General features: G+C 43.0%; 4 protein-coding genes across 6 annotated transcripts; 2 read left to right on the top strand and 2 right to left on the bottom strand.

The window, feature by feature from the left end:
- The first annotated feature begins 929 nt into the window (after positions 1-929).
- LOC105566986 (soluble NSF attachment protein) lies at positions 930-3,329 on the top strand. The gene is made up of 5 exons (XM_012021462.1): positions 930-1,179; positions 1,602-1,798; positions 1,889-2,154; positions 2,265-2,438; positions 2,534-3,329. Exons 1-5 carry the CDS (start codon positions 1,088-1,090, stop codon positions 2,681-2,683), a joined length of 879 nt encoding a protein of 292 aa, XP_011876852.1. The 5' UTR covers positions 930-1,087; the 3' UTR covers positions 2,684-3,329.
- Positions 3,330-6,308: 2,979 nt separating this feature from the next.
- On the top strand, positions 6,309-8,863 carry LOC105566983 (aurora kinase B). 2 transcript variants are annotated; one of them, XM_012021457.1, is made up of 7 exons: positions 6,309-6,486; positions 6,938-7,079; positions 7,320-7,511; positions 7,604-7,738; positions 7,812-7,970; positions 8,100-8,331; positions 8,668-8,863. In XM_012021457.1, exons 2-7 carry the CDS (start codon positions 6,970-6,972, stop codon positions 8,764-8,766), a joined length of 927 nt encoding a protein of 308 aa, XP_011876847.1. In that variant the 5' UTR covers positions 6,309-6,486; positions 6,938-6,969; the 3' UTR covers positions 8,767-8,863. The 2 variants fall into 2 exon arrangements, with proteins under 2 accessions (XP_011876847.1, XP_011876848.1); XM_012021458.1 differs by lacking the exon at positions 6,309-6,486 and adding an exon at positions 6,493-6,644.
- Positions 8,791-12,162, bottom strand: LOC105566984 (putative tRNA pseudouridine synthase Pus10). Its single transcript, XM_012021459.1, has 7 exons — positions 11,598-12,162; positions 11,214-11,318; positions 10,339-10,646; positions 9,907-10,109; positions 9,707-9,832; positions 9,427-9,619; positions 8,791-9,293 (listed from the first exon to the last, which is right to left on the bottom strand). Exons 1-7 carry the CDS (start codon positions 11,733-11,735, stop codon positions 8,861-8,863), a joined length of 1,506 nt encoding a protein of 501 aa, XP_011876849.1. The 5' UTR covers positions 11,736-12,162; the 3' UTR covers positions 8,791-8,860.
- Positions 12,163-12,256: 94 nt separating this feature from the next.
- On the bottom strand, positions 12,257-14,037 carry LOC105566985. Of its 2 annotated transcripts, XM_012021461.1 has the most exons (5): positions 13,957-14,037; positions 13,757-13,868; positions 13,157-13,391; positions 12,819-13,088; positions 12,257-12,559 (listed from the first exon to the last, which is right to left on the bottom strand). In XM_012021461.1, the coding sequence occupies exons 3-5, from the start codon at positions 13,369-13,371 to the stop codon at positions 12,343-12,345; spliced, it is 702 nt and encodes a 233-aa protein (XP_011876851.1). In that variant the 5' UTR covers positions 13,372-13,391; positions 13,757-13,868; positions 13,957-14,037; the 3' UTR covers positions 12,257-12,342. The 2 variants fall into 2 exon arrangements, with proteins under 2 accessions (XP_011876851.1, XP_011876850.1); XM_012021460.1 differs by having other exon boundaries at positions 13,757-13,986.
- Positions 14,038-14,131: the final 94 nt, after the last annotated feature.

Raw genomic sequence — 14,131 nt, 5'->3', positions numbered from 1 at the left:
TACTATGGCCACACGTTGGTCGCGTTTGCTCTCAACGATGGATAAAAACAATCCATCCTGTGATTGGTCGCATCAAATTGTTCGCTTTGATTGGTTCTTTTCATAAAATCATTTGGGGATGACATCTGCATTGTTATTATTATTTGGGAATGTGCCTTTTTTGTAATTTTCACAAATATTTGTATTAAAACAAAAATAAAAATTACTAATTACTAATTATATATTAATAAATTTATTTAAATATAAAAAATTAATAATTAAATAATTAATGGGTTAACCGTTCTGTAAAGCAGATAATTTTCCATCATTTGTAAGTCCATACGCACACAAGAATATTGTGCTTTACAGAAATACGCAAACCCGATACAAAATGTGACCGATCGGGCCTGTGTAACATCTTTGTCTCTATTCTAAATTAAGAGAATATAAAGAAAATATTTTGATATTTCCGAATATAGATGTATATAATGTTATCTATAAATGCGAATTATTATTTCGCAAAAATAAAACTAACTTACTTAGTAATAAATTAAAAGTTAATGATTTTATAAATACGTTTTTAGACGAACATCCTGTAAGTTTCATTCCTTCGTGTCACAATATCGGTTATAAACTAATAAAAAACTTTGTTATTACAAGAATTCATTTTTCATTAAAAAAGATAAGCAATGATCTTAAAAAAGCGGATAATTATAGCAGCAGAAGTGTTGCGATGAAAATGTCTGTAGCCAATAAAAAGTGTAAATAAAAATACTTTTTATATAATTTATGGTTTTATATTCTTCTGCTACAAAATTCCTACAAAAAATTGGATTATAATACATTTTATACAATTGAAATTGCCGCGTAGCGTGGAGTCAAAATGGCGGCTTTTTCTCCCTAAATGCGGTACTTTGTAATCTAGTGACTTTAACGTAGCCTAGACAGCCTAGTGACGTCGCAAGCGTGCGCGGGAGGGGGGAACGCGGCGGCGGTGAGATCAGGTGAAATTTATTGAGTTGTAGTCGATGAATCGCGACGCCTGAGCGTGAGGCTTCGCACACCGGGGGCAAAGGGAAAGAATAACAGTCGGGCCGACGTCGTCGAGATGGGCGACAGCGAGCAGAAGGCGTTGCAGCTGGTGGCGGAGGCCGAGAGGAAGCTGTCGTCGTCGAAGGGCTTCTTCGGCGCCCTGTTCGGGTGAGCGACCATCGATTTGTCACTTGAACTCGCCCGATCGCGAACGCGTGTACTTCCCCCTCCCTCCCGTCCCGCTCCTGTTCTTCTGCGTCGTTTGATACGCGGGTCGCGGAGTCGCGCGACATCCCCGGCGCTCGAGCGCCGCGATATCGCGGCTCCGTCGACCTCTACGTCGCACCGACGATCGCCCCGTGCATGCGTACGCCGCGTGTGGCTGCGGTGTCAATACGTGTACATCCGCGGACGTTATCTCCGTCCGGCGCGATTGTACCTTTCCGCGCCGCACGCGCGTCGTCTCGCTGGAAATCGCGAACCCGTCGACCACGTCCTCGACTGACCGATCCTATCGTGTCCGTCGAAGGGTAGCAAAGTCCACCACGTTGGTACTCAACATTGTGACAGAGCGATGTTCAACTTTGCAGGAGCTCGTCCAAGGTCGAGGAGGCGGTGGAATGTTACCAGCGTGCGGCGAACTTGTTCAAGATGGCAAAGAAGTGGAGCTCGGCGGGGAAGGCGTTCTACGACGCGGCAGATTTACATGGGAAGGCGGGCAGTCGTCATGACGCGGCTAACAATTACGTCGACGCTGCCAACTGCTTCAAAAAGTCCGATACGAATGGTAGCTTGTAGAAATAAGTTGGAGTCGTGAGGAGAGAATCCGCATGATTACCGCGTGATTAATGTACCCTCGCTTTGGCTGTCCCTGCAGAGGCAATCAGCTGCCTGTTGAAGGCCATCGAGATCTACACCGACATGGGCCGATTCACGATGGCGGCCAAGCACCATCAGAGCATAGCCGAGATCTACGAGAGCGAGGCGGTCGACTTGGAGCGCGCGGTGCATCATTACGAGCAGGCCGCGGACTACTTCCGCGGCGAGGAAAGTAACTCCTCCGCGAACAAGTGTCTTCTGAAAGTCGCGCAGTACGCCGCGCAACTTGAGAATTACGATAAAGCCATTCAGATCTACGAGCAGGTAAAAGTCGAGGGCATCTGTCGCGCGACTCGGCGAGTCACAAGTATCTGTGATTCTCCATCGGTCTGAGCGCGAATGTCTTTGTACCGTCATTTCTATTCATCTTGCAGGTCGCTTCCGCGTCATTAGAGAGTTCTTTACTGAAGTACAGCGCCAAGGAGTACTTCTTCCGCGCTGCGCTGTGCCACCTGTGCGTGGACTCGTTGAACGCCCAGCACGCGATCGAGCGCTATCAGGAGCAGTATCCCGCTTTCCAGGACGCCAGAGAATACAAACTGGTGAAGGTACGTTTTCCAAGCTAACTTTGTCGCCTCCGACCACTTCTCTTCTCTTTCTATGTATACCGTTTGATAATTTGTTGAATGTTGTACATCTGTAGACGTTGATAGAGCATTTGGAGGATCAGAATCTAGAAGGTTACACAGAAGCGGTGAAGGAATACGATTCAATTTCAAGATTGGATCAGTGGTACACGACAGTATTGTTACGTATAAAAAAGCAAATTAACGATAATCCGGATCTACGCTGATCAGTTGTTCCCCATTTGCGTTATTTCCCGGCAACGATATTATTCCCAGACCATGCGTATTCGTTATTGAGCCACGCTCTACCCTCAGTGGAAACTATAAGTAGTTTCGTTTTTATATTCGAGTGTAATATCGTCCGTATTGTCATGGCTCCCTCTCTGCTTTCGGTAATTTTCCCCATTGGCCCGTACGTCTTTTAAATCGTTAAAGAGTATCCATGAAATCACGTGCAGAATCGCGGTATGCAAGAATGTGAGAAACGATTATTTCGTACGTCGTAATCCTCATAATTACGTTTTTTTTTTTTCTTAATAATGAAATAGTCTTACCGTCACATATATCGGCGAGTATGTTGTACTGAGAATTGTTTGTTGTTGTCAAGTAATAGCGCCTACAATCTTTATTTCCCTTACCTTGTGTACTATGTAAATTTCGTCCCCTTTCAAAAATCGATACTCTTGTTACGAACCAAGATTATTATAGACTTGAGGATCAAAAGCCTAAGTAACAAACTACAAAAAGCATACTGGAGCGATAAATTTCTTCTTTCCCAACGTGGTATAATTTTACAAGAAACGTTTTTCAATTATGTTCTCCTCACTTGTTTAATAAAGCAAGGAGCGCAAGTGCTGTATATTATTTCAATGTACATACAATCTATTTATTGAAAGCGTAACTTTCCTTTGTTTCTTCAAAATACGACTGTTGATTGCAATCTCTTCTCTTCTCTCCCCTCTGCTTTTTCCAATATTTTACGGCGAAGGAATTACGATCAAATATGACCGTCGTCATTTGTCACTCTTGCACTGCCAAAGTATTAAGGTAACGAGTGTAGTGTACGTCTAATTTGGTACAGTTCACGGTTCTCTTTTTCGTTCACCTCCCTTCCCCATTTTTCTCGTCTTTTCTGTTTCTTGAATTCGTCTTAGGCTGATGGCAGAGAACAATCCGTAAACGCTTAAGACTGTCTCAGTCGTAGGCGTAGGGCAAGGCAGAGAGAAACGTAAGTCGTATACAATAGCCTTTCACGACTTACGTTTCTCTCTGCCTTGCCCTGCGCCTACGACTGAGACAATCTTAAGCGTTTACAATCGTTCTCTGCCATCGGCCTTACTTTTGGAAACACAGCTGCTATTTGTATAGGTTCACAGCTTTAAGTCGAGTGACTACTATTAGCGCAACACAACGCATATTCCTTCCCGACATCGATCTAAAGATACACGTCGATATACCCCGTCACACGAATGTTCTCCGCAATAATGTAGTGCTATATCTAATCTAATTAGTACTTATCGCCTACGGATAAGCGTACTCCTACAGAGGAAAAAAAGAGAGACAAGCGGACAGGGAACACGATCGCGAAGTGCATTTACAGTTGGAATACCGTAACGATTGCGTATGCGGAATTTGAGTTTGTAGATTCCTCTGCGTTCACGCTGTTGCCGCTCGTTCGTTCCGCCGACGTATCATTTGTGATCGGTACAATATTACATAATTTTAACACAGTACGTTATCGCCAACGTCACCTTGTTTCACCATCGATTCCTGTAAGGGGCGTAGAACATTAATGTTAACGTTACGAAAAGATCTCGAGGATATATTATTGTCGTAACTGCGAGGGGCGCGACGTCCCGGGCGTAGTATCTATAATTTAGCGGACGCTCGAAATTGATTTAACCACGGTCGCGTTAAGAGTCTTTGCATTTTATATAAGAGCATCGTATATAAATAATATACATAAATATATTGGTACGATATATTTCAGTGACACGATACAATTCCGCTGTTAACTAGGAATAGAAAGGATTAACTGCATGCACGCGATTAAACGGAACATGCACCTAGCGTAAGCATATGTATACTTATTTGAAAAAGAGAAATGGGGACGCACGTATAATAAAAACTTCAAACTCTACACCCACAATGCGCAGTTGTCCTCCGGAGGAGACGAGGTGGAAGCCAGACGGAAGTTGTTGTACAGGTCTAACGCGATAAGAGGGGAAAGGCGGCGAAATGTTACTTGCGCTATCCACGCAATAATCCACCTTGTTTAGTACGTAGGCCGCTGGCGCATCATACGTTTCGCCTGAACGTTACGCGCTGAATTACACGGGGTTTCAAAACGGTGTCGATGTACCCGCACGAGAGATGACAAGTCGCGCTTGTAAGTGACAGACGCGTCGACGGCTCATTTTGTTCCCCGTACAATTAATTGTGTATGCTTCCACACGTAACTTTAGGAAGGCACTGTGCATCGTTTTATAGTCCGATGGAGCGACGCGAGTCGATGTCAAAGCCGGGATGCTAAAATACCGTGATTTACTTTGCGTGATGTTTAATTAACACCGATTGTTACGCGCGTTAACGGATCAAGAGAAATTTGCCACTCGAGAATATAATTGTATTCTATATAATTTATATTAGAATTTATATCAGGATTACGTAGTATGTTTTATATATTTTGCCGTACGTTACAGTATGTTTATCCTTGTTACTTGAATTTTTATAACGTATATATGTTGGGATACGTCGTTGATTTTTATTTCTTGTTAATTGTCCCATAGTTAAGGCGATGCCGCGCGCGCAAAACGAAGTTTGTATAATTTGTAATTACAAATGTAATTGCGAGACGAGACAGGTTTCTTACGTTTCTCCTTTCCTTCTCTTATACGAAACGGTTAATTTATTTGCTTGCGTGTATATGTACAATATGTCTCTTTAAATTTCCCGTTTGTGCTTGTTACTGTACACAGACGATAAGTTGAATTTTACTTGTAATACTTGAATGTGTAACCAGTCGATGCTAGTATCTAGTATACATTCTATACTATACATCCTACTAAGAAATAAAGTATACGTAGCGATTAAATTTTGTCCAGCGTAACAACACGTTAAAAAAAAATCTACATAGGACTTTATCGTTAGGAAATAATACGCCTAATAATTGCTGCGTACACGGGAGGAGAAGATGTGCGCTGTCGCAAAGGGAGACGTCACGTTTATACGATATTTCGAGGACATTAAGACAGTCGAGTTTAATTTCAAAATCTGCTGAAGCAATTACATGTATCATTTTAGACCTAGCCGCAATTTTCAAAAATAAATATGGTATGGTACAAATGTAATCCAATTTATTTCTACGAATTTCCGTTGTAGAAAGATTTTACATCCAGATATCTGGGTTTTTCCTTTTTTTGTAAGAATCGTTTAGCAAGATGTGATAACAGCGAAGTAACGCAACGTTTCACTAGATTATTTTATCAACGCTCGTTATTCACAAATTACAAAGTGCACGTATGACGAAGCGCTTTGTTCTAATGGCGCATGCGCAAAACGAAATTATTGTGCGCGGAAAACTGGCGATACCGCTTCTCGATGGGTTTTGGAACGCAGCGAAAGCTCGAGGCACCGCTAATGAGCTTTTGTAAATGCAATTCCATACAGACGCGCGCTGTAATTATTGTCAAACTAACGATATCTTCTTTGCCGATTTCGTTAATTTTTCCCGAAAATTCCAAAAATCCCGCTCGTCGACTGTCGCGACTGCAGTGCCGCGCGGCGCGAGCAGAAGGAATTACGAGCGCATGGTTGGCGCGGCTGCTCCGCGAGGGGTCGCCGTGGTTCCCCTGGCGATCCTTGAAAATTCAAAAGCGAGGGAAACGTCAGTTACCGGCCGGTGCCGCGAAACGTGTCGCTGGTGGGATTTCGGAGTCGCGGCGAGTCGAGCGATCCTCGTCCGGCGTTTTTCCTCGCGCCTGCCGCATCTCAGGACCGTGCCTCCGTTATTCGTGCATTTAGATTTAACGTGAGTGCGAATGGGGTAATTGAGAGAACTCTGGACGACAGCAAATGCTGACGAGCGCCTGCGAGAGAGACCCGCTCCAATAATTCCTGCTCCTTCTGTTCGTCCGAGACGGCGTGTCGTTTCCCTCCACCTTGTCTTCAAGTCTCAACTTTTTCCCTGTAATTTTACATGAATGTATTCGTGTGAAAATACCGCCCGCGTATCGAGTTTACCCTCCAACGAATATAATTTTCTTCCACTAATTTTCAGATATGAGAGAGAATCGATCTTGAAGACCCATCGTCTTTGCATTTGTTATTGTTGTTTAAACGGGCGGGGAGAGAATTTTGTTATCAATTCTTTGACTCGCTAATTTGGTCTGCCAGTAATTTTCCCGTTCTATTCGCAGCGGGTAGTTTCGACTTGCGACTAGCGACAGACTGGTAATTTATCCGTTGTCATTTTTTTTCAGTAACATAGATATCGTACAACATATTGGCCATAATGAACTTTGAGTTTAAAAACCTACCATCGGCCATACCCCCCGAATACAAAGAGGCTGTTCAAAGCACGTCGCGAAAGATGCTGGATCACATTGGCAGAAGGGGCAAGAGGTACGAGCGCGAATATAAACGTAGTTGCATTAAGTACACGAGATTATATAAAGCTTCTAATAAGTAATCAACCTACGGTAGAATTTTGTAAGCATTAAGTATCCTCGCGCTAAATGTGTACAATGTCGGCTGATTTTAAATTTATCCATTGAATTACGTGGAATGAGACATTTAACACTTGACTCTGCTAGACAAGTGCACTTCCGGATGTTTGTATAATTTTCTCTGCTTGTACCAAAGTTACGTATGGAGCTTGGATGATTTCGAAATCGGCTCGCCGCTGGGAAGAGGAAAATTCGGTCGCGTGTACCTGGCCAGGGAGAAGACGTCTCAGTACATGGTTGCCCTGAAGACGTTGTACAAGGTTGAGCTGGTGAAAGGACGCGTGGAGAAGCAAGTGATGCGGGAAATTGAAATACAGTCGCACTTGAGGTACGCGTCCGTCTACGCCGCGTTTCGAGAAGTATACGAATGTTTAAGACACACGACTTCGCGTGCACATCTTGTTCACACGTTGTTTCCAGACATCCAAATATTCTTCAACTGTTAACATACTTTTACGACAACAAGAGGATCTATCTGGTGTTGGAGTTCGCCGCGAGAGGTGAACTGTACAAGGAATTGAAGCGTCAACCAAACGAGAGATTCAGCGAGCATCTGTACGTATTTGTAATCCCACGCGCTCGTCCTTGTTACAATTATTTAAAAAAAACTATTCCAACATCCTGCCAGATCTGCCAAGTACACTTACCAAGTGGCCGACGCTCTCGAGTACTGTCACAGGCACAACGTGATTCACCGAGACATAAAGCCGGAGAATCTGTTGCTCACGTATAACGGAGATATAAAGCTCGCAGATTTTGGCTGGTCCGTACACGCGCCGTCCTCAAAGTAAGCGCGAAACTCGTGCCCTCTCGTTCTCTCAATAGCTAGATATTTTGTGCGACATTGTTATAATTTTTTAACTGACAATTTAATCTTGCCTGAAAATGTGAGCCAGATTGAATTTTATTCTTTCAGGCGGGACACGTTGTGCGGAACATTGGATTATTTGCCACCCGAGATGGTAATGGGACAGACGTATGATTTCTACGTTGACCATTGGTGCTTAGGAATTCTCTGCTACGAGTTTCTCACGGGGCAGCCGCCTTTCTTAAGTGGCTCCACGCAAGAAACGTACGCGAAGATAAAGACAATAAATGTACAGTGGCCAGAACAAATTAAACCTGCGGCCAAAGATCTTATATCCAAGGTGACACTTACGCCTTGCATCTCTTTGTTATAGCGAATTCGGCAGCTTCCACTAGTGCGCACTAAAGCTTGTTTGCGGTCAATTCTTATATTTAAGGATCGTCTTAAATGCGTTTTTAATTACTTCTTAGACAGTAAAATAATCTGTTTAGCATTCACACGGATCATCTTTTTGACCGAATAGTTTTCGGACATGTGCTTGAGATGATAAATGTAAGAGTAGACTCTGAGCAAGCCTTGGTGTACACTCGGTGCGCACTAGCGCAAGCTACCGAATTCGCTGTTAATTAAGACGCGTATTAACGAGGATTTTTAATTTACAAATTTATTCCCGCAGTTGATCAAGAAAAAGAGTTCGGAGCGAATTTCCTTGGCCGAGGTTAAGAGACATCCCTGGATCGTGGAGCACAAGAATTTGCGTAAACTAAAAGCCTAAACTTAAAAAGAATATTACTCTGTATCGACTTCACAACGTATATTTTATTAATTCTTTTGTACGATTTTTGTTGCAATATCAAATTAGACTCGCGTTACGGCCACTTCAAGTTAATACCCGTGACATCCAATGCGACAATGTCCACTTCGGTTTTGAGGAAGTCGCACAGGCTCGGCTTAGTCCTACCGAAATCTCCGTGCACGAATTCTTTTACGTATGTGCCCGCTTGCGTTCTCACGTCAAGAACGAAAAACGCGTCGGTACTCTCGGCGGCGGTACGCAGCAACTCCTTCAGTTCGTGCGGCTTCGCCCAGCGCGCGCGCATCTCGTACACGACGCGCGCTCGCGGACTCAGCGGCCGCCTGTGCAACACTCTCACTGGTGTCCTCTGAATAATTCTGACGTTTTTCAGTTGGTTCAAGTGCTCTAATTGCGGTAAACCGCCACTCGCGCCTCGACAGACGCACAGCGCTCGATAAAACTTGGTTTTAACGTTCTCACCTTCCTTGAGCTTCTTCAAATCGAGCCTGGAAGCGCGTATATATCGAAAATAATTTTATTTAATTAAAATTGTTTTAATTTAAATTACTTATTGACTATTCAACCTGACATCACGCTGTATTCTAATCTCGTTATTTCAGTTAGATTTTCAAGACGTACCTCGAGAGAACCTTTAGACTCGACGTTATTTGAACTTGCTTGGTCGACTGATTGATGCTATCGGTTAGACCCGCCAACAGCTCACTTGTGATATTCGTCATGCGAGGATTCAATAGCTCGACAGCGAATGGCCGGCCATCGTATATGTTCCTGACGTCGACGTCTTCTCTTCCTGACGATAAAAATTTTATCGCTGCGCGAACATAAACGTTTCATAGCTTTGTTGAAAAAAAAATCTATATATACCATAACAATGTGAGCAAATACAGTCAAAACGTACATTCCGCCCTCACAGTTTCCGCTATGGGATTGCAGAGCAGATCTTGCACCGAGGTCTCCACTTTCTTCTCGCCGTTTATGAACCATGGGGTCTGGCTGAGTTTCCTGGAGAGTTTATTGTAGCGCCCTGAAATTTTCAAGTTTTACAAGAAATCTGACGGCGCAATGTTTATCTCGGTGTCGCTCGAGTCGCGTCTGTACCTCCTATGAAGATGCTGCCGTGAGAGCATAAAATATTGTCAACACGAACGAACGTTTTCGACACGATTTGCGGGATCGTGAAGTGGCACATAAGTTGCTCATCCGTCATATCGATCAGCAAAATGTCAACGTTCTTCCTGCTCAGTTTGTTATCGTTGGATTTTCTCTTTTTCGGCTTACTGCCGCCTTTCTGTTTGTTTATCCTGTAAGTGAAAACGGAAAAAGTCCTCGATTTGTGCTTACAGAAAGTAATTTTCCCCAGTAAATGTCTTCTATGTCAGTAATAAACACAGTTTCATTTCAAATTGTATGGATTCTTAAAAGAAAAAAAGAATCTGTAATATTTACGATGGAATATCTACTTTTTCTAACACCCCATTTGTTTGCCTGCTATTGCTGGCTCTGATTGACTTGTGTAAAAAAAGTACCTACAATTTTTTAAATATTGCTTCATCGTCGACGTACGTCAGGAAGATCTCGATGAGAAAGGGCGACGGTGTCGACAGGTCAGCACGTTTTCCCATAGCCTGTTCGAGTTTGGGCATCATAAAAGATTTCCAAATATCTTTGACACTTTGCAGTCTTGCTTTAAGAGTGTTCAGGGTAGATTCATGAATGTCTATCTCCTTGGACATGTAAGCGTACAATATATGCTCCCTGAGCTTCATCGATACGGGAACAGTCAACGCGCAAGTGAAGGTCGTGCAATCGTAATTCTTCCCCTCCACCTTTTCCGCTATCTGCGTACAATCGAAGGTATTAACCGGGCGTCAGAAGTATCAAACTAAATAGATCATGTGTGGAGAGCTATGTATATACAGGGTGGTCCATTTTAATCGACAATCGGAAATATTTCGTCAGGTGAGCCAGATCGAGAAAAATGTTTCGGATAAAAGTTGTATGGTTTTGAGGCGGACGTAAGATGGTGTCATTAATTTAACCCTTAACAGTTGCTTGAAGGTCACGTGGTCGCCTTCAATTTTTTTTAACGGAACCCCCTATTGTTTATCGCACCATCTTATTCTACTAATTAATATGAATCACTTTTGTCCGAAACATTTTTTTATTTGCCTAATACTTTTTGAGATATTCAAGAGAAAATTGGTAACTTTTTCAATGTTTAGCTTATATTTCAATAAGTGTTTGTCGGAGGGTGAAGTAGTACAGGACTTTTTAGCTTGATTCGGTCTCAGGAATACGCTGTTGCAACAGTGCTCCAATTATTGAAAATTTTTTTGTACGTTACTGACAAAGTATTTCCAATTGTCGATTAAAATGGATCACCCCGTGCATTGTTAATGCCTTACTTTCGTAACTACGTTCTCCTGCGCCTTATCCTGAAGGACTCCTAAGCACACGATGCACGGTGCTTCTTCCGCAGAGGTATCGTCCCTTATATCGGCATAATTCGACTGTAAATATTAAATTACATTACAATTACTGTCAAGCCAGGTTTATCTTGGCAACGAGGCGACTTTTTCAAAATCTTTTTTTTATATAAATTGACAAATTTATCGCAACACCGTTTTCGCTTCGGATTTATCTGAATATCGTTACGACAGTGTCGATGCTGCAGAGTTAAACAAATCATTTATTGGGATTGACATCAAACTTTCAACTCTTAGGCCCGGCCCGACATATAGTTCTGACTTCTGACTGACGACTCATTGCAGACCGGGCCAGGGCCTTACCTGTCCCGCAAACTCGAAAGGATCGCAATAGCACTCCGGCGTACGGAATCCAGCGAGACGAAAGCAACATCTCAAGCAGCAGCCTTGCGACTTTAAGAAGTGGAGGATTTTTCTCTCTTCCTCCGTCGCTACGTTCATTTTGACTCGTAATTTGGCAGGCTCTTCGGTATCGCGTCTCGACACCTAAAATCGCAGAGCGACGTTCCGGGACCGCATAACCTCGAAAAGGCACTCGTGTCAACTGGTGCTCACTTTAACCTCAAAGAACCAATCGTTTTATTCTTCTATTTACACATTAAAAGGTTTGTTCTTTTCAACTGAACTATCTGCGCTAGTTCGGAGTTTATCTTTCTTCCGCCATATTAGAGAGAGCAGTCAGTCCAGTTAAAAAGAACAGACTGAGAACGTGATTCTCGCCGCGGCGAAGACTCGCAATGTAACCTCGAAAGTTTATTCGAACAGCTCGAAGGCTCGGCGTCCCGTCAACAAAAATCTCAAGAATACTCGAGGAACGTATTTGATAAACACACAATGAAGTACCACTTTTCTCTCATTGCTGTATCTTCTCTCGCATTTCTGAACGTGAATCACTGACGAAATTTTGGATCGTTGTCGCAACATTGCTACTTAAAAGGAATATAAACAAATAAAATATATTCTCAGTTAAGATGAGTGATATTTCACCAAGACATCGATAGAAATTTACACACGGTTTTGCGTTCTACAAATTTTCGCACAAAGTCCTTCAACAGTTTTCGATAACAGTTCTCCTTGGCAACAGCACTGAATAAGACTCGTGAAGTTTCTTCGAGCATATCGACAAGCACTCAAGTTCCTGCCGCGACAGCATATCCACGATTTTCGCGCGTAACTCTATGGGCAGGCTTTCCAAACTTGGACCCATTGAACTCGACGCTACCAGCATGTCTCTGCGCAAAGGCGTGACCAGCTTGTCCTTAAACCTGAAAGATTAATCCTTTAATAAATACACTATCAAGTAGACTAGACTACGAAAGCTGTTCAAGTGGTAGAATATTATTCTGTTAAATAGAAACGAGTGAACGTTTAGGTCTAAATTGCGACGTAGGGTGAAAATTTGTACTCAACTGATATTAGAAAGAAAGAAGAGATTTATAACATACAAACTAAGAAGTATACATAATTTTTAATACCATAACTTGTGACGTTCCACGTCTCGAAATACAGAAACTTGGGCCATACCTGTGCGATATCTCCTTGAGATTCATGTACCGCAGACACAAATTAGTCGTGTATGGGTTCACGTACTTCAACGTCTGTACAACCATGCTGTAGACCCTCTTCTCCTCAACGTGCGACAGCACGTTGAGTATCAATTTATCGCCGTAAGCTATTACGAACAGCTTCGAGCCAGCGCAATTGATGTCACGCAACGTCAAATATATCTCGTACACGCCCGTTTCTTGCGACTTCCAGTTCACAGGTATCTGAACTAATCTTGTATTTCGCTCCCTGCAAATAGAATGCAAGTCAATAAATAATCTAACGGCGCCTCGCGTCTCGCGGGTGGTGCGACTTGCCATTTCGGTGCGTCGGAGGCGGACGAGACGCTGAATCCGGATTCCGCCAACAGCACGAGCAGCAGGGCGACAAGATAATCGTGATGCTTCGTGCTCTCGTCCAACTGCTCCAACGCGGCGCTCAACGACAACGCTGTTGTGGAAAACGTGCTGTCCTCCGCCAATATCGGCTCGGATATGTCGACCGTCCTATTCGAGGAACGCAATCTCTCCATCTCTCGCGCAGCGACGATGACTATCGATTTGCCGCGCATATTTTATCACGCGGGTCGGTGGTGTCCGGCAACGTGCAAACAACGAAGAAATGAAAGCATCGGTTGCAAAGCAATGTGACCGCGTCAGTTTTAGAGAAATTTATTTTTCTACGGGTGTTATACGAGCCCCATGGATATGTGAACGTGATTATCACAATAGAAGCGAATCAATTAATCGTTCTTTGTATTATTTAGAATAGATTGATTTACTTATCGATGACTAACCAAATCTAATTTTTGATTGAAAAATTTGTCACTTTTTCTTAAATTGGTATACACAATAAGTTTGCATGTATAAGCGTAGACATTTCCCTCCTATCATTCCCGCAAAGTGATGTGCACTAACCTCGTTGAATAACAATAATACAATCTTTAGATCGTGCTGCATTGTAATTTTAATCGTTAGCTGATTAATCAATGCGTATCACCGGAGAGACGTTCGATAGTCCCTCCTTCCGCTGTAATAATAAAAATGCAAAAAAGAAAAAAAAATTGGGTGCCAACGTTACACGGTGTTCCCAAGCGGTCACCCATCCAAGTACTAACCGTGCCCAACGTTGCTTAACTTCAGTGATCGGACGAGAACTGGTGCTTGACAACGTGGTATGAACGTTGGCGAAAGATAGGCTCGTTGTGAGCTATTTTACCGGCATCACGATTCTGGGTCTGTTCGTTTTAGCTCAACTTTGTCGCGCCGTTCACCTTAGGCCTGTTCTTTACA

The sequence above is a fragment of the Vollenhovia emeryi genome, unplaced genomic scaffold (assembly GCF_000949405.1).
Source record: "Vollenhovia emeryi isolate VEMERY1.0 unplaced genomic scaffold, V.emery_V1.0 DF939141.1, whole genome shotgun sequence".
In the NCBI taxonomy this organism is placed as follows: domain Eukaryota; kingdom Metazoa; phylum Arthropoda; class Insecta; order Hymenoptera; family Formicidae; genus Vollenhovia; species Vollenhovia emeryi.
Note: the sequence above shows the minus strand (reverse complement) of the source record. Positions and strands in the feature narration are given on the sequence as shown.